Raw genomic sequence first — 20621 nt, 5'->3', positions numbered from 1 at the left:
ACAGCAGATTTTTCTCAAGAGTCGATTCTTTTGATAGATTCGCGATTCACTCGCCCATCTCTAGTGACCTGCCATGGTGGCTCTCAGACCAAGTTCCCGTTACGACTGGGATAATTGTTATTCCCAAACATTATTCCTCGAGTAGTCTGTGTGGGAATGAGAGTCATCAGTTTGCAATCTACGAAGTATATCGTGCTTACGCAACGCATTTGTCATTTGAGTCATAATACAGCCAAACTCCGCCATCACGAGCCATTGGCAATGCTTGGGTTTAATTAGAGAAACTTGATACTGCGGTATCCACTGTTTAGTATTTATTTACTTTACATTAAAGATTTATACATTACGGAAAAAAAATAACCAATCATAAGACTGGCTAAACTAAAGCCATAGGCCATAGTCGTAATGTTTCACTTCCAAACAATACGCATAGGTAAAAGTTTCGCAGCTATTCCGAAATGGGTATCCCATTAGCAACTCAAATATGTATTTGCTTTGTTCAACTATCACATTTGAATCCCATATCAGACATGTTATCTAACCAATGCTGAAAGCGTGGAGTATGTTTTGTTTATTGGTTTATTCAACGTCAGACGAGTGCTAATTCCTACAGCAGGAGCACGCAGATTTCTACGATAACTTCTACGAGCAGGGTTGCATTAGCCAATGATGATGTTGAGTCCCGTTTTGGGGTTTACCGAGGTTAGCGCGAGCTGGTGCTGACCGATCGAAAACCGGACAACATCAACCGAAGACATTATAATTGCTAATAAAAGGCGAACTATCATTACTGATATCTCACCTGTTTCTTTTCCCGCTCGTCTCCGCCGGTATATCTCAGTGTTACCGCGCACGTCCGATATTAGCATTTTATTAGCTTCAACATGTAACACTGATATAATTACCATAATTTTCCGGCCTATGATCCGAAGCCATGGATGATGGTGCGACTTCGCTGTTTTGGTATAAAGCTACAACAGTGCTCATTTTTAAACTTTCACCAATATTTTTCCAACAGTGACCAATTGGCTGGTTGGTTTTGCCAACCGCTTCACATCATGTGTGAAATACGCCGTACTGTCAAAGTGCGATAGGGGTAACACCTTGTATATCGACGAGTTTAATCGCGTGTGAATTGAAAAGAACTCCATTGGTAATTAGTCGGTGTATAACAGTATCCCGATTAGAACATCATAACAGAAAACTATCAAAGTTATATCTCATGTTGATATTTATTACTCTCTGTGTTATCTTTATGATATACCGATCAGGAATGCAAGAAAATTTATGTCAAGATTATATCTTCTGGATTAATAATGAGTAAAGCCATGTCAAGTGATCCTCGAATTTTTCGCAAAATCACCGATCTTCATGAGGTATATTTTATTGGATAGGGATTATGGTGAATAGCTTTTGGTATAAATATTTCGTTAAAACACCTTTTATTCTTTAAAATATTAACCCTTAAACTTTATTGCATGATAAAATTGTAAATTTTATATCTCAAAAACTACTAAAGGTACTTCAATAAATTTTTGCACACTTATGGAATGATATTTGCGCTATCTCATAAAAATATTTTTACTGTATAATTTTGTGAATAACGGTACTTTGCATCTATTTAAATATTTCAGATGCATTTTTTCTTGTGTTCTTCACGCTAAAAAAGACGTATGTCAAATTATGCGGCAATCTTTCACCTTCAATAATCTGTATTGATCATTTTTCATTTTTGTTCCTATCGAGAGTTATGGAGGATTTTATAACAGTGCGCTCTTTCAACGCACGGCCCACTTTGATGCAGCCCGCGAGAACGTATATATTGGCAACGTCGCACGTCGCAACGTCGGAATGCGCATCGCGTTGGAAGTGCGCATCGCATGACAAAAAGAGACCACATCTCTTGATTAGTGCAAAAGAGTAATCTTTTCTATACGGATTATCGAAGATGACTTTTTTCCCGACATTTTGAGATGCTCTAAAATTTTTTGACCGCAGTAAACAACAAAAATTATAGTTGCATAATATTTTTTTGTTAATATAATTTAACGTTTCTAACAATTAACATCATCAAAAACACTTTTGTTACTCAAAGTACATCTACGTTATATCCAAATTCATTTTTAGTCTACAACATTAATATATGAGGATTTCTTTTATCGCTATTGCTACCGTTAATTCTGTTAATTTGTGGTACTCCAAGTTCTGGTAAGATATTATTTATTTTATCGAATTTCAGTTAATAATCAACGATCTTTATTTATAAATCATCGTTACAGTTTTCCGCATGAACCTGTTGAGTCAACGAATATTCCTTTTTCATTACCTTGGCATACACTATAAGATATAAAATTATAAAATTTCCTATATTCTAAACGCGTAATTGAGGAACCCACTACTATAAACATGGGATGAAAAATTGAAAATTTAACGAAAATTGTGTTTTGTTAAAGTCCATATTTATTTTCGCAGTATTTTTGCACCCATTAAGACATATGCCACAAATTGGGCCGTGCGTTGAAAGAGCGCACTGTTACAAAATCCTCCAAACTCTCTATAGGAGCAAAAATGAAAATTATTGAAGGTGAAAGATTGCCGCATAATTTGACATACATTTTGAAAATTTTTAGCCCGAGGAACATAAGAAAAAATATAATTAAAATTTTTAAATAGATGCAAAGTACCGTTATTCACATAATTATACAGCAAAACTATTTTTATGAGATAGCGCAAATATCATTCCATAAGTGTGCAAAAAATCATCGAATTGTCTTTAGTGGTTTTTGAGATATAAAATTTACAATTTTATTATGCAATGAAGTTTAAGGGTTAATATCTTAAAATATGAAAGGTGTTTTAACGAAATATTTATACCAAAAGCTATTCACCATAATCCCTATCCAATAAAATATACCTCACGAAGATCGGTGATTTTGCGAAAAATTCGAGGATCACTTGACATGGCTTTACTCTAATATGATATTAATATACGCATACAACGATGATGTTACAGTAAGTTATATTCTTTCACAATTATATTTGAATGCTAACGGTTACACAAATGACAGTCTATTTGCTTATACACTGAAGTCTCTTTTTATGCGTCGTAATTAAACTTTTTAAAGCGAATTTTCGAAGCTTTTGATTTTTTATTTGGATTTTAAAAATTCCGCATTTTGAGTACAGACAAATTTTAGATGCAAGTGGTCGGAGATCTTGTCGGTGAGGTGTTTGATTGACATACTTGGTTGCAGTTGGATTAAGAGATGACATTTCCTATTTTCTGAGATACTCTTCTGACACATTACTTCGAGTAGGAGGCGTATGATTTAAATGTTAACAATATTTTTCCTATAAAATTTATATCGAAGAATATGCAGGAAGTATCAAGCAGTCCAAATGAAATAAAGAAACGCGAATTGAAATCAAATTGTACTGGTTTGTTTAGTCTTCCCCATTTCAAAAAGGCCAATAACAAATCCCCAAAAGAGACTTATTTTGAAACCACAAAACTCATTTGTTGCTTTGAATCTATGCGGAATCCTAAATAAGATTTATTGTATTCTTCGTAAAATAATTTACGTAAAATATCCTCTCAATATTACCATGTCGCATCGACATTATTTCTAAAAACCATGTAAAACACGTTAACGTACAAGAGAAGCGCCAAAGCACACTATTTAGAATCTAAAAATAGCCCCTCTTTCTAATCTGAAAAGATATTATAAAGCTATTCAGTCTATCGTCATACAGACACCTGTATTAGTGAGTGAAACTGAATAAAAACAAAGCGTATGACACCAGGAAAACAAACAGCACTTAGGCTTGGACAAGGTTCAATGTGTGCGTTCTGAAAACGTCTTCTGCATCTATAATCGTTTTTGCCCTTGACGGATGCGTGGAATATTATGCTAACATTAAACCTCAGTTGAAAACAACGTCGTTGGTTCATGCAGGAAACTTTCCCATCAAACTCAGAATACCCAGGTTCAAAGCGGCAATATATCGAAAAATAATAATCTGCTTGTCATATACTCACAATAACAATCACCCAGCAGGTATGCAATCATATGGCAATGCTATAAAAGCTTTTGCTGCATGAAGCTTTTTGCTTCAAAGCGAAAAGCGCCCTAATGTATGTTATATTTTCCTCATATTCTATTTTTAGACGTGCACGCTAAAATCATTGATATTATACAATAAGTAATACAAGCTATGTTGGGGTCAGTTATGCTATCTCAAGTTGTTATGATCGTGTTATATTGCTATCAACGTTTGTTATAAATGTGATATTCGTAGAGAATTTTTTGTTAGCATTTTTGTTATTTTAACACCTAACGGTTTCTACTTTATAACAAAATTTGATAGGAAATTTTTCGTAACAAAATATCAGCATGAGTTATAATTGTGTTATTTCCTTCTGGTCGGGATTCGCTTGATCGAAATGGTAGGCATGTAAACAATTGTCCAACACACACAATATAATATGCATAATAAATACTCGGATCAAAGCTAGGCTGGATAGTGTGACGTAATATTATTCGCATGGCAACAAAGTCTTGTAAATCCGGGAAATAATAAACACTTCGACGGGAATTGGTTCAAATTGAATTTGAATGATTCGTAAAATTAAATTTAGTCGTTTCGGGCTACTTTAGGTGGGCGTGGTATTTTTTTGGAGAGTTGCCACAAAACTATTGTACATTATAGTGTATCACTTCAATAACATTCTGTATTTTTTATGCAAAAATATCGATAAACGACTCGGTGACGAAGCTTTTTGTAGAACGTCTCTGAAAAAACATGATTAGCGGTGTTACCTGCTATTCAAAAACTATTTACCCGATTTCTTTCAAACTTTGCATACACATTCTATGTAAAAAATACCTAACCCCTACGTCGAGTTTTTGAGATAATTTTTGAATTAAGGGGGTTACAGAATATTATTGAAAATAATGTACTATAATGTACAAAAGTTTTGATGAATTCGCTTCACGCAAAGTTCTAAAAAAAATTCGCAAAAAGTGTTTTTTATTCGCTGGAACCCTTAACCCCCCTTTAAGGAAAAGGGCAGATTCTTCGACTATAACAATGCCTACGGACCAGTGCTCCTTGAACAAAGCCTACGGACCAGATGTTTATCCTGTGGTAGATCGCGGAACAATTCCGGGAATACAACTTGCGAATTCTCCAACTGCTTGTGGATTTCAAGGTAGCGTACAACTCAGTGAAACAAAACGAACTAATGTGGATAACGTTTGTACATGGAGTTCTAACAAAACTAATAAAGTTTATTCGTAACACGCTGGGTGTTTCAAAATCAAGCACCAAAATAGCCGAATAGGCATCCGACTCGTTTGTGACGTTAGAGCGATTGAAGCAGGCAATCGATTTGCCAACTACGCCACGCCCACCCCCATATCCTAAAACTTTAGTGACATCTGATAGCGATGTTATCCGCGAGGTAAAAAAGCGAGTTGCGACTGAGATTATGACTTTCTAAGGTTCGCGTAGACAGTTAAAATCTGTAGCCTACTAGCGCGTACGAAACATGCTCTATAAAAACATCTGATACTCTCTATTGTTCTGTACGGTCATAGGGCATGGGCATTGCAGGAGGCTTACTATCGAGTGCTACGTGTGTTTAAGAGAAGGATTCTACATTCAATACACAAAGGTGTAATAGAAAATGGCGAAGTATACATACATGCTTACATCGGAAGACTGATAACACTTAGCAGACAACAGTGGGCTGTACAAGTAGTGCGAATCCAAAAAAAGAATAATGTATGCTCAGCAGATAACACAGGACAGCATTGCAATCGGTCGATATGAATTGGGATCGGAGGCTAGTTTTCCTGGTTTTTGGATGGCGATGATCTTCACTTGTCACCAATAGTGTGGGACAATGTTACTTTCAAGAAACTTGTTAAATAAGTTCAGCTAGCGTCTTTTGGCAGTGTCTGGCAGATTCTTCAACAAGTTGAATTTGACTCTCTCTGGGCCTAGAGCTTTATTGTTACATGATAAGAGAGCGAGTGAGAACTCCACCATCGAAAACGGTGTTTCGTTCGCGTTATCGTTATCGCGAGGGGACGCGGCGCGGTAAATCTTCTGTGCCGGGGCGGAATTCGGACAAACCTTCTTGGCGAAATTGAATATCCAACGGTTTGAATATTCCATTCTCTCGTTAGTAGTGTTTCGGTTTTGCATACACCGAGCCGTGTCCCAAAGAGTGCTCATCGCTGTTTCTCGCGTTAATCCATCAACGAACCGGTGCCAGTAACCACTTTCCTTGGCTTTCATCAAACTCTCCATTCGCGTTTCTAACATCGCGTACTAGCGGGTCATCGTCGCGGTAGGTCTTATACGCTGCAGCTTTCTCTGCGTATACGCACTCTTTGTCCCACCACGGATTGTGAGAACGTTTTTGTATATTCGCGCCGGGTACTGATTTAGTCTGAGCTTGATTCGCGTTGTCGAGAATCAAGCCAGCCAAAAAAGCTGTACTCTTCCTCCGGAGGAAGTTCTTGGGTAGATTCGATATTGTCGGATATCTCGGCATTATAGCTCTTCCAACCGATATTTCGTGTGAGGTCATACGAGATATTAATTGATTCCAATGGTCTTGAGCTGTTGGTGATCGAGACTACGATCGGAAGATGCTCGCTACCGTGGGGATCAGGGATTACCTTCTACGCGCAATCTAACTGTAGCGAGGTCGAACAAAGGGATAAATCTAATGCACTTGGGCACGCTGGTGAGAGAGGAATCCGTGTCACCCGCGTTTAGAATTGTCATATTGAAGTTGTCGCAAATATTGTGAATTAAAGAAGAACGGTTATCATCAATAAAGGCAACCCTATTCCGTACCGTGAGAGTCAAAGTCTTCTAAAACTAGTCGCGGTACAGGGAGGGATTATATGATGTCATGTAGCTGGCGGTTCCCTTATCCCAGTGTTGGGGGGAATATATATGGAAGCTATGCAAAGATCTTTGCCTTTGATTGTTACTTGTCAAGCGACAATTTCAATGCCTGGTATCGAAGGAAGTATTAATTCTATAGAAGAAATAGCACTTTTTGATCCCCCAAATGTAATCCTCCGTAGGGGGCATCTCGATCCAAGCGAATAATATTAAAATCGTAAAAGTTTGGGTTTATATCGGAAGTTAAACAAGTTTCACATAAATCTAATGCTATTTATTAAAAATTTCGAAAGGATCTATTTTTGGGATGATACTTCTGCAATTCCGCTGTAGAACAGTGATCAAATCCGTGACCTCGTTCGATGAGTTAGCCATCGAAGGATACAATCGCTGAAAGGAGGGGCCATTTCGCAGTCAACTGCTTTAAATATGTTCTTACTGTAGGGAGAAAAGCTAACATAAGACTTTTAATAGGATCAGTATTATTGAAAGTTTTTATTATTCAGTCCACAATGTCCGACAGTTTGATAATTCCAGTGCCGCGATTATTTTCGAACTGAAACAGAGGAACACTTGGGGTTTTTGATGTTCCGGGAAGTACTGGGAGCTCCTTCTTTGAGTTTAATCCTTCGAGATTAGGTGCTACTTGCTTCGGTTTGGTTGCAACACTTCCACGAGATGTCACTTTCGGAGCCCCGTCAAGGGACACCTTCCCAAGTAGCAATTTTTGTTTCAGTAACTATTTCATAACCAGTTGGAAACAAAAAATAGGTGCTGTTGCAACTGACATTTAACTTCCTGCGCTACCCAAAAAGCGCAGTTTTAGGCCGATTTTCAACATAATTATGATTGAACAAAACTGTAAAAACTAGTTCCCGTTTCGTTGCAATAACGATCCGAGAATAGCTAAATGAAATAATATTGTTGTCAATATGTTGAATGTAGATCGCAACAAGATTACTTAATGATACTTTTTTGTCGTTCACCTGGACTGTCAATCGCAACTGAAGAGTAACATATTTTCACGAAAATAGTTAAGATTATGTTACCAGTGGAAATGAAAATGAAGACCAAGTCAAAATACATGTTGATTATTTAAATATGAACAGTAGCGTCATTTTTCATATCAAAAATTGCCAATGAAGCATCAAATTTTACTGCGCATCAGAGTGTACCGAGTGATATTTCATTCCACTTCTTATTATTTTACGCGCTCTTGGTGAAACCAAATTATAAATAGTATTTAAAACAATTTTTCAAGGGGAAACCCGAGTCATATTAGAAATCCAATGTTACTCAATAAAACACACATTAATCATAAATCAGGAACGTAAATTGCTTTAACGGTAGACTTTTATAAATGTTCGCGAGCCGATTGAGGTTTTATATCCAATACAATAGAAAATGATGCATATAAGCAACATGGCTTCCAAGCCAACCAGGGCCAAATTTAGGATGTGATTTTGGTGAATACAAAACAATATGCTTTTCGAACAAATTTTTATCAATGAGCAAAGATTTTTATTTGAAAACAACTATTATTCCAGCATACGTTTTGTCTCCATCGAACAATTTTCAGTGCACATTAAAAAATATCTTTTCTTAATATGACCCTGTACTACTCTATTCTTGCTGAAAACGTTTTAGTTGTATTCTTATCATACGCACGTATCAGGCACATGTCATCGTTATACCTTGAATCACAAACTCACACATATTTATGAAAGGCATTCGCAACACTGAATATACCAATTCATAACTAAAGTGTAGCAAAATAATAATTAAGTTGTATTTTTGTTTGCATTACATTGCGAAAATTCACCGATGACACTTCATGCGCTACATTTCATATTATACAGGCGTCGAACTGTACGGTGGCGCTAACTATAATATGTTCGGTGCATCGGAACAATGTAAACATGTGATACAAATGATTTTAACGAAAATTTTCTGTTGCCGTAGTAGTAGCATTAATACCAATAGTTGAACTATTGGGTTATACTCCTATGCGAAGCACAGGGAAATATTATTACAAGACACAATAGAAATAAACTATTTCCACTAAAATAGGAGCTATTTTGAACCAACGGCAAATCAAATGTATTTATACTTGCGCATCTTATAAAAATGAATGGATACGAATAAGGACTCAATGGTTAAAGGAACTGAAATTGGTAATAACGCAACCAGTGGTACACATATGTTCCGTTAGCGAACCACGAGATTACAAATTGAAAAATAAATTTAGTCGCAACTTTGATATTTTTCCAAAAAATAGGGGGGATAAAGGGTGCTTTCAATGTTTTATTATTTTGGATTATTTGACGACTCAGTTAGCATGTCGTCGCTGTTGTGCTATCTTATGACAAGCGCCATTTAGCACTTTTCGAGAAAAACGATTTTTAAAGTTTGAGATTGAATATCTTAAAATTTATAAATGTTAGAAGCTTTTCGGAGAAGGCATTCGATGCTTCTATCTTTTCTGAAGTAATCTCTCGATTTGTGCGAAGATCGGTTGACTATATTTACAATTTTTGCTTAAAATGTAAACCAAAGTCGCTCACATACGTGTCATAAGTGTGTATTGATGATAAAATATGTATGACGTGTCACAAATGCGTACAGAAGATTTCATATAACAATGTATTATAACTGATTCGTAAAATTATGCGTTATAGATCACTATGCCCAATATCATACTTTTCCATGCGATAGCAGCAATATCAGGTTACAAAATGATGGTATTAGAACACAAAGTTTTTCCAATTTTCCTCCTTTATTCCGGAAAAACAATGAACAAAAATTGGTTTCATTGACAATTTAGAAACAAAGTATATCAAACAATGTTATTGTTGACAGGACGAAACAAATGTTCTTCTTACATAATCCATCACTACATTTCGGTATACTTTCCAAAACAAGTGGAAATCTCAAAAGGAAATTTGTTCAATAATCATGAATATATAAGCCAACCATTCCCTGAAAAAAACTATGGTAGGAAAAGTTTTGCTCCCGAGACAAGAACCTAGCTAATGCTTATGGTTGATCTGCATAGGAATTACCTATGTCATCAGAGACATCTGTTGGCTTGCTATAAGCTTTTCGGCTTATAGCAAGCCAACAAACCAAGAATGTTGTCTCTTTTTTCTTTGTCATAAGATAGCACAACTCGATCACTCGAGAAATTGGCGCTTGTCATAATCGTGTTTCGCTATATCTCAGTAACCCAGCAGAATTTCAAAATTCTGAAAACGCGACTTCATGGAGATTTTAAAATTTAGTAACATGGCATATCTAACTCAGTTCACCCCAAAATGGCGTTTGTCATAAGATAGCACAACAGCGACGATGTGATCAATCGACATTGCTCTTATTCAATATTCATCTTTCGAACTTGGATTCAATAAATCGATGGTCGGCCTCTATAATGTCAAGTGAAGCCAATGAAGTGTCGTCGGTGAATTTTCGCAATGTAATGTCAACAAAAATACAACTTATTTTTCGTTTTGCAAAGCATTAGTTGTGAATTTGTTGATCTAGTGTTGCGAAAGCATTTTATTAATACATGTGAGTTTATGCTGAAAGGCGTAATGATGGTATGTGACGGATACATACGTATAACACGAATATGACTTTGTAAACTGAAACGTTTTCTGTAAGAATTTTGGTATAGGACAAATGTGCAATTGTCAAAATATATATCACAAAATCAAAATCATAACTAAATTTCAACAAACTCTGCAGCATCAGCAATCAGTTCGGAATATTAATGAACATGTTATAGCTGGCAACATAAATGACTGTTATTAAATAACCTTGATGTTATCTATGTTCAACCAGTGCAACAAAAATAACTTTATTGTTTTCTCGTTGCAACATAGTTCGGACTTAGACGATTGAAACTAGTTGCGATTTACTACTTGGCTGGCCTTTACAAGTAAGTTCAGGAGAGAAAATGTTCCTCCTCTTCCTATAGCTTTAAGGCAGCCTCTCCGTTAGGAGTCAAGAGAGCATAGCGGTTCGTTGAGGATGGTGGCGTGGCCTTCTTTAACATTTCTGCGAAAGAACGCTCGGAACATTCCCCATGGGGAACATTTTAGATAATCCCCGCGTAGTTTGTACGTTGGACATGTCGAGATATCATACAGAATCTCTGCACAGTAAGGCCACTACTCAGCATTCATACTGCACGAATCATCCGCATGATTCTTACCGAATTTTCCACAGCGGGCTTTTTGTTACAATGGATGGCTGTGTGATCCAATTGTTTACACTTAGTGCAATTCATGGCCCGCGGCACAAACAGAGGCACAGGCAGACGAAACTTGTGCAAGAGGATGTAGTTCGGCAAAGCGGTACCAGCGAAGGTCACCCGATAAGAGTTTGATTGGGGGTACGTTTTTGAACCATCCCCTGCAACTACTACTGAGTGCCAACGCTTGCACTCAAGTATTTTCACTGGCTGAAGTAAGCGGTCTCTAAAACAGCCAACCCCGTACTGCAGAGCAGATCCTCGCATGTCAAACTATTATCGGTGACAACGCCTTAAGACTGTACTTTTACATCTGGAATAGTAGTCGATGATTTTGCCGAATTAGTTAAATAATTGCATTATTTAGCTACAAATAATTAACACTTTTTTGTTTTCGGTTATTTTTTTTTCAAATTATAAGTTTTTGAACGTTGGAAGTTTGAGCATTTATTAATCACTAACAACTCGAAAATTATTCGATGCACAAAAAATGAAATAAAAAATTGCGTCTTTGAATGACCTTGTGCAATTTTTTTTTGTTATACAACTTATGTATTCTGCCATTATTATGAATAAATTGAAGTTTTTTAAAATTGGGCCAAATTATTTTGCTTATTTTCTTAACATATTATGAATCATGTTAAAAAGATTGTGTAAGCATTTTAGAGTGTATCTCTAAATATTTCGTGAGATATTTCAATTATAACATTAAAAAGGTAAAAGTAATTGAAATATCTCGCAAAGTACTTCGAAGTCCATTCTGGAATTTTTACACAATCTTCTCAATATAATTATAAATGTTTTCAAAAAATTAAAAACAAATTTTTTAGAGGGACTTTGCTTATTTGCTTCTAACATTTGCAAAAACGCAACCTTTTCTATTCAATTTTTTGTCATACATCGAATAGTTTCCGAGTTATCGGTGATTTAGAAATGTTCAATTTTATAAACTTCAAAACTCATTACTTGAAAAAAATATCATATTCATCCAAAACAAAAAATACGCGTCAATTATTTTTTGATAAAAAATGCAAGAAAATTTTTGGAAGGACTTAAAATTTGGCTATAAATCTCACATATAACCCAGTAGTTAAATATTTTATTATTGATCTTATCATTCAGAAGACCCAACTGTTTCAACGACTATTCGACCTATACAATTAATACATATAATTAGATACATATAATTAGATACATATAATTAGATACAATTAATACATATAATACGCTTAACCCTCCGCTAAGTTCTTTAAAGCAGCACACTGAAAACATTGGCGTGACCAATGTGAAATAATCGCGCTCGATCAAAATGAAATCGTGTGCCACTCTTCTATTGCTAACCAATCCGTCCCACGGAACCAGCCGATAGTGCTCCAACTAATTAATGCCTTCAAGTGGATAGGATAACCAGATGAACTGAGATGAATCAGGGAACACTCACCCTGCTTTCCCTACCGTATTCCCTGGGAAGCACCAGGTGAACTGTAGGACCAATTCAAACTACAAACTATTCTACATTGCTACAGCAACTCACCATTGTCGTTCCACTAAGTCCCGGCATTGCCCTTCGGTCCGCGAAGCCTCGTTGTCCACCGAAGAGGTTATTCCTCGCGTTCGCCCCACTAGACGCCGACGAGTTCGAGGAGGAAAGCTGCTGGGACTGCTGCTGCTGCTGCTGGGAACCGTTGGTACTAGCACTAGAGGTAGCTGGATTCGCACTGCTTCCGCCAACCACGCTTCCACCACTACTGGAACCACCACTCGACGCTCCACCATTTCCACCGTTTCTCGCACCAGCGCTACTCGGTGACAGCTGCGGGGGTTGATTCTGGACACCTTGGCCCACCGATTGCTGCCCCTGCTGTTGCTGCTGCTGTTGCGAGTGAGGTGGTTGACTCGATCCGAAGCTTCCTGCTCCCGTTGCTGCAGTTGGAAACATACCAGACGTTGGTGTGACATGGCCCGATAATGAGCTACCGAAACCACCCGCAGTACCTCCTCTCCCACTCAACGATGCACTACTTGGTATACTTCTCGGAGGCTGTTGGAAATTCAAGTTTGCCATAACCTATCCGAATCGGATTGTATTTTTTTTAATTGTCGTGGTTTCATTTCAGCATCACCAGGAACATCACCATTGTTGTTGTTGTCGATACCATCATCATGGCATGAATCGAAGTAGAACGCGTATGAAAAGAGAGAAGGAAAGAAAGAAAAGAACTTGAATTAATGCACTTCTTCTCAAGATTCGTTTGTTTCATCGCTATGACTACAACATGATGCACAAATACACAGAGGTGCCTTCTGCCGTCTCCCTTGTCATGCCAAATAACCTCCCTGCATGCCCCTTATTGGTTCCCGGGGGATTGTGATTAACAGAAAAAAACGAAACGGGAGTGGCGAAAAGCAGAAAAGAATTTCCTTCTACCGAACAATGGGATCTCAACATCACTTTGAAGGCCATTGTATTATGTTTTTCTCTCACTGAATTGTTGTTTAATGTAAACGTAATCATTTCCAACCGCATTGCGAAACATGAAGAATCACAACTACAAACAACCTGCCAGGAATGTAACTTCTGCTAATAGTGCATAATCGTACTCTGCTGCTTCAGCTTGGAAAGGAACCTTTCAAATTACCAGGCTATAAATTTGCAATTGCTAAACTTCGGTGACAAATGATAGCGCGACGGTCTTAAAAAGAAGTGCATTGAACACAGCTTTTTGACTTCCCTTCTTTCTAGACTAGGCATTCAGTATAAACTAAAATGTTCACACGTAGTATGTCCGTTTGTCTGTTCGTCCCATTGCAATGCAATAGCTCGTCGTAAAACTAAGTATGGAAATGAAGAGCTAACACCGGTTTTCTGGTTTATCGACATTTGTGACCTTTCTATGTGGGACATTTTATTGGAAATATTTACAGCAGTTCCAATCCAATTGAATTAAAGATTGCTCAACGCAGCAACTGTTTGTAAAGTTGGTTAGCAACTACAAGCGAAAATTGCATGTACGTTGAATAGCGTTGTCTGTATTTACAGATTACGCCGAAAATTGTTTGATTTGACGAATCTGTTGCTAGACTAAATCTCGTTGATGTAACAGTTTGTCAAGAAAAATGAAACAAAATGATTAATTGGAACAAAACAACATCCGTTTTAGTGAACAGAATACCTATTTATTTCACTATTTGAAACGTGTGTTAGACAATATAAGATTAGAACGATATTTTCCTAAACTTGCATTACAAAACATTACAAATTGAGTGAGAGTAATTTGCGATATTTTGCATTGAAAACTTAAGAAAAACATTGTTCAAAAGTTGTCTCGTTTTATGGAAATTGATCGAATAAATTAACACTCAAAACAATTCTTCAAAAACATGCCCATAAACTCCACCAAAATAAAGATATCTCGGATAAATCGTATCCCAATACGTACGATCACCGCAATGGTATTTGACTAGTCCACTTATCGTAAGCGACAATTTACTGGATAGGTTGTTAGGTAGCGTCATTCAAAAATGTTAAATTTCTCGAACAATTGTTTAAGCCAACTATAAAGGAAATGGTAACCTTATAATCCATTTTCGCGAAAAAGAAACAACGCTGTAGGAAACTATGAACATACCATAGTAAACGTTCTACTCAATTGTTTGGCATAATTATTTGTTTCTTTTCAGCAAGTCGCTTTTCAAAACAGCATTTCAATAATTAAAACATATGCTTATTATCCTTCTTTATATCATGAGCTGTTCTTACGAATTGTATAACCTTCCCCATGTTGTTTAGAGACAACAACGTTCTTAAACAGCTATAAACTTTTAGTTTCACCAAGATTTATTTACAAAAACAAGTAAGGCTGATAACTGGGGCTATAACCTTTCCCTTGAGCACTCGCGGTCATTAGTATTATCAGTATGACCAAAGTTTTTGCAATTTGACTGATTTGATTCCATTGGAACAGTACTGCCAGGGACATTTTTAGCGAACGGTGAAAAGCAAGGTTTTAACATAACTTCGTTGTTTTGTAATATTATTGAAAGCTTATAAAACCTATCAATTTAGGCTGGTTTCGACTATATTTTCCATGTAAATGGGCTATTGTAAATACTCTGGGAGAATTGTACTATTTCCTTTATTGTTTACAATAAAGAAGGACTATTCCACGAGAAATGCCTCATGCATGCATTCTTGCAAATAAGGCTATTGGCTCGTGTCCCATATCGAAACTCAGAATTAGAGCTTTTATCCCGGATAATTATCTCCTTGAACTCCCGGGATTTTTGCTTTATTTTTTCTCATTCCCGTTATTCGAAAATCCCGAGAAAACCGTTCTCAGTTTTTTTAAAAACTCGGTCAGAATTATATTGATCGGCAAACATTTGAAGAGGGTAGGGTAGTATTTGCCAACAATACCTTTTGGATTGCTTCGCAGATTAATGGGTTATATACCGTTGAGCTCGGTAAAATGCCGAATATTTTTATACGTTTTAGATATATAGATTTTCCTTATATTTTGATTGTAGAGGATTGAGCCATAAGGTCATTCGTCCTTTTTCAAGTTACAAAAAACTCTAACTCTTTGTGCGGCGTTGTGAATCGAACATAGGTGAGCTGCGCACAAGGCAATCGATTTACCAACTACGCTATTCCCAACCCGAGGTATATAGTTGTTTACAAGCCAAAATGAATAAATTTGTCAACCGTGGCTCCGAATCATTTTGTTATTATATGAAATAGGTTACCGAAATTATGTTATTTTTTATAAACATTCTAATTTTTGTTTCAAAAATTTGAGATGAATGAGAGAAATCCTTTAAAAACAGATCGATTAGTGGATTGCTTGTAGAGCTATCGTGTTCAACGCAAGCGCAGCACAAAAATAAGGGCATTCAATCTCCTGCCGATCAAAAGTATTTTTATGGAAGGAATTTGCCTCCATCTATTTATACATATTTTATACATCCATATATGCAAACATGATCCGCCCTGGAGATGGAAGGTGATAGCTCAAACGAACGTTGAATGATCTGATATAAGAATACAACGAATTTTTCTAATGTCGCCTTCATAAACAATAAACAACGACTATAGTTAGAACGTGTACAGAAATATTTGGTAGGTTTTTTGCATGCATATCTCGAGCAACGTGAAGAAGACCAAAAATTAAATATCAACTTTATGATGGATTATACAGAGTTTGATTATTAAATCATTTAATCTTTGAAACGGTCTTAAAGATGTTAAGAAGTCCGAGCTCGACTATAAAACCACGCTCCTAAACTATGACGCTTTTGAGTGTAGTATTTTCAATTGAACATAAGATCACGTATACCCGCCCGAATATGAACAGGAAATCAATGGAAGACCCTCAGTGTACACTGTTTGCTTTATTCTGATTCAATCTTCATTCGGAAAGTATATTTTTTTTCACTTAATAGGCAATAACTGCAAACAATCCTGGAGCACCTGATCATATTATTAAGTATAGGAGATAGCCAATAAAGGTGCTTCACATTGAATTGACCAAATGCCATCGAATAACTCTATCACGAAATTCAATTTGGGATTGCGTTTAATATATCGTTATAATCGCGATAGTGATTACCACAACTTATGTTATATATCCAAGAACAACAACAATTTGTGTAGTAAAAACTGAGTGACTGAATGATGCAATGATCTTTAGTCTACCAAATCTGCGTCATCTGATAACCCATGTGATCAACCGTTTTTGAAAATTTCTACCAATTCTTATGTTTACAAGAAAATACTTTATTTTCCATTTTTCTTCTGTATTTCCAGGATTTCTCGGGAAATCACCAGCTAATTTTTCGAGTCCTGGGAAGCTGAATACAATCGGGAAATGGAAGCTCTACTCATAACTCACAATATCAGTTACTCTGACGAGAAGGGGAACGTGGGGAGACTTGACCAAGCGCAGAATTCTATTATTGGTTATGACGGGTTCTATTAGGTTTTTAAAAAAATGTCAACAAATTTTTTATGTTTGTTTCGCTCCTTTAAGGTAACTTTGAAGGTTTTGAATGAAAAATCCTCTCCTAATAGAAAATATTCTATAATAACTTTGTACGGACATATCTACTCGATTAATAATTACTTTTACGCATACATTATTCTATTCATTATGAAGTAGTGAAATTATTTTAAATAAATTGGAACATTGAAATAGTTATTACTAAAATTACCACGACATTGAACGCAATAACTAAGGTTGGGGAGACTTGACCAAGATTTTATGGGGAGACTTGAGAAAGTGGCAATCAGCTTAAGAAAGATAAAAATTTTCAGATGTTTACTACGCTGTGATACCTACTGTTAAAGTAGGTATCACAGAATAGTAAATACCACATAAAACATCAATCTTTATCTTTTTTTCGAGAGTTGTCCTACTGGAGCTATAGAGCTAGGTTCTCGAAAAAGCTACCCGTCAGAATCACATACTACAATTTGCAGACGAGACAGGCAATGTCGCCCACTAAAACACTGCTTTAGGCCAATTGTAGCGGGCCGTGATTCTGAATGTGATATTCATTGCACGGTTCAGGTATGTGCGGGCGTAAAGACTTCGCGATCGCGTGTATCATCGCGAAGGACTCGAGCATTTGTACGTTAACGTGTTCGATAGCGTGTACGTTTGTATGTCGCGTGTGCTAACGTGTATGTAACTTCGCGTGTAAAAATTCGTGGCCGATTCATGATCTCGTGCGTTTGCAGGTTCGCGTTTGAGACCGCTTTTATAACTTCGTATGTGCTAAAACGTTCACATAATTACCGGAGTGTTATCAAGTATGCGCGATCGCAGGCATAAGTGTGCGTGGATGATCGCGAAGGGCTTAAGCGTTCGTATGTCGACGTGTTTGTCGCGTGTACTCGTGTGTATGTGACGTCGCTTGCATAAATTCGATTTTGAAACCCTGCGGCCATTCATATATTCGCGGACTGTCATTCTGATGTTTAGTTTTCGGTGTACGGATCGCATTCTGACAGGGAGTGAGTAACCCCATATCACTAAAGTCATGTCGCCATGGAACGTTTTGTCTAGTGGATATGGGAGTTCTTTTCTTCTTATTATTTCAATTTTTTTTTGTTAATTAACATGGACGTAGACTGTTGGTACCGAGGATAGAGACTTCCGGACAATCCCGGTTCCTGATGGCGCGAGCGAGAGAGTTTGTAGATTCACGCTTGAGATCGCGCTGGTAAGTTTATGAGTGCTGAGACGTTCACCTTATCACCGGGGTATAATCGTGTTTGCGAGTTCGTGGGCGTAGGTTGCTTAGAAAACCGCGAGGGGCTCAAACGTTTGTACGCTGACATGATTTTGTAACATATTTGCGTGTGTTCCTGAATGGTCACGCGAACCGTGAGTCTGATATTAAATTTTCGGTGCGCCTTTAGAATTCTGGCAGAGAGTGGGATCCCTTATATTGATAGGGTTCCCGGTCATGTCGCCATGAGTGTTGTCTAATAGGTACGAGTGTATTTTCTTAAGGTTGCACAGAAAATGGGCAAAAATCGAAAACGAAAAAAGCAATTCCCCTCCACACCGTGTGTTAGACCCTCATAAAAATCAATCAGCTTATGTAGAATGTTGTTACAGTACTGCTGATTGATTTCCATGGAAAAACCGCCCCTTTGGTTCTCGACCCCTGCCCCCTCTCTATTCAACCTCAATTGGTCCAGCTGAAGGCATGGACCTAGGCTTTCCAGGATCAAGGATAGACACTTTTTTCTCTTCGTGATTATTATGTTAAAGGTCTCTACTAGTCACAAACAAAATTCCAGCTGCCGCTATCTGCCGCTTTGTGGGTTATTACTAATTTTGTAAAACTTACTTTTTTAATATTTATGATGAAAACACCCTTTAAATATTATAATAACATATATCACTCCTTGTAACTTGTTTTATTATTGTATATTTTCGAAGATTTAGGAATAAAACATTTTAATCTAATGATAAATGATAATCCAATGATAAAACATTGGAATAATTCATTTTCTCGAGCACTTTTTTTAAATGTCATGTAGCGCCATCTACATAGGTTATAGAGTATAAGTTCCTTTGGTATATATGCTAAACATATTAAAACAAACAAGTTTGCCGAAGAAAGTTTTTTGATAGAACGCGTCTGTCAAAAGATAGAACTGATCTAGATCAGTTTCTACTTATCTAGATCAAAACTAAAGTTGTCAATATAATGCTCATTTCTATCCAAGATACTTTTCTGAAGACACTAATCCTCCAGGATACATACCCAGGGCGCTAGAGGTTTTGAGCGTCGAAAGTGGCATTCTGCCCCACTGTGCGTCGCATGGTCCAAGTCTCGTACCCGTAGAGAACCACTGGTCTTATAAGCGTTTTGTACATGGTGTATTTGGTGCGGGGGTGAATCTTTCTTGATCGCAGTTTTGTTCTGGAGCCCATAGTAGGCCCGACTTCCAATGATGATGCGTCTTCGGATTTAACGGCTCACGTTATTATTAGCCGTTAATAAGGATCCTAGGTAGACAAAATCCTCCACTACCTCGAAGGTATCCCCGTCGATCGTAAAGCTGTTTCCTAGCCGGATCCTGTAGTTTTGGGTTCCAGTCCGACCTTCGCTGTTTCGCGTTTCAGGCGGGTGTACAGGGCTGCCACCGTTCCAAATGTTCGGGCGACAATGTCCATGTCGTCCGCGAAGCATACGAATTGGCCGGATTTCGTGAAGATCGTGCACCGGCTGTTGAGCCCAGAGCGATGATGAATAGTAGACACGAGAGTCCATCACCTTGTCTCAGTCCCCGTCGAGATTCGAATGGACTGGAAAGTTCACCCGAAATCCTTACGCTGTTTTGTACACCGTCCATCGTTGCTTTGATCAGTCGCGTCAGTTTCCCGGGAAAGCTGTTTTCGTCCATGATTTTCCAAAGCTCTACGCGGTCGATACTGTCGCCTTGAAGTCGATGAACAGGGGACCTGGTATTCACGGCATTTCTGGAGGATTTGCCGTACGGTGAAGATCTGGTCCGTTGTCGACCCGCCATCGATGAAGCCGGCTTGATAACTTCCCACAAACTTATTTACTTTAGGTGATAGACGACGGAACATGATCTGGGATAGCACTTTGTAGGCGGCATTCAAAATGGTGAGCGCTCGGAAGTTCTCACACTTCAAGTGGTGGCTTTTCTTGTTAATGGGGCAGATCACCCCTTCTTTCCACTCCCCCGGTAACTGTTTGGATTCCCAGATCCTGACTACTAACCGGTGCAGACAAGTGGCCAGCTTTTCCGGGCCCAACTTGATAAGTTCTGCTGCGATACCATCTTTGCCAGCTGCTTTGTTGTTCTTGAGCTGTTGGATGGCATCCTTAACTTCACTCAACGTGAAAGTTGGTTCATTCCCGTCCTCAACTGCACTGACATAGTCAAATCCTCCGT

The 20621-nt window shown here is 37.6% G+C and overlaps 1 protein-coding gene across 3 annotated transcripts in view; it reads right to left on the bottom strand.

Annotated features, from left to right (window-relative positions):
- LOC131684023 (regulator of gene activity) overlaps positions 1-20621 on the bottom strand; it is a 101588-nt gene that overhangs the window by 58608 nt on the left and 22359 nt on the right. For all 3 annotated transcript variants that reach the window (XM_058966490.1, XM_058966491.1, XM_058966492.1), the window contains exon 3: positions 12714-13247. In XM_058966490.1, the coding sequence (XP_058822473.1) occupies positions 12714-13244 (531 nt within the window). In that variant the 5' untranslated portion in view covers positions 13245-13247. The remainder of the gene's footprint in view (positions 1-12713; positions 13248-20621) is intronic.

The sequence above is a fragment of the Topomyia yanbarensis genome, chromosome 2 (assembly GCF_030247195.1).
Source record: "Topomyia yanbarensis strain Yona2022 chromosome 2, ASM3024719v1, whole genome shotgun sequence".
In the NCBI taxonomy this organism is placed as follows: domain Eukaryota; kingdom Metazoa; phylum Arthropoda; class Insecta; order Diptera; family Culicidae; genus Topomyia; species Topomyia yanbarensis.
Note: the sequence above shows the minus strand (reverse complement) of the source record. Positions and strands in the feature narration are given on the sequence as shown.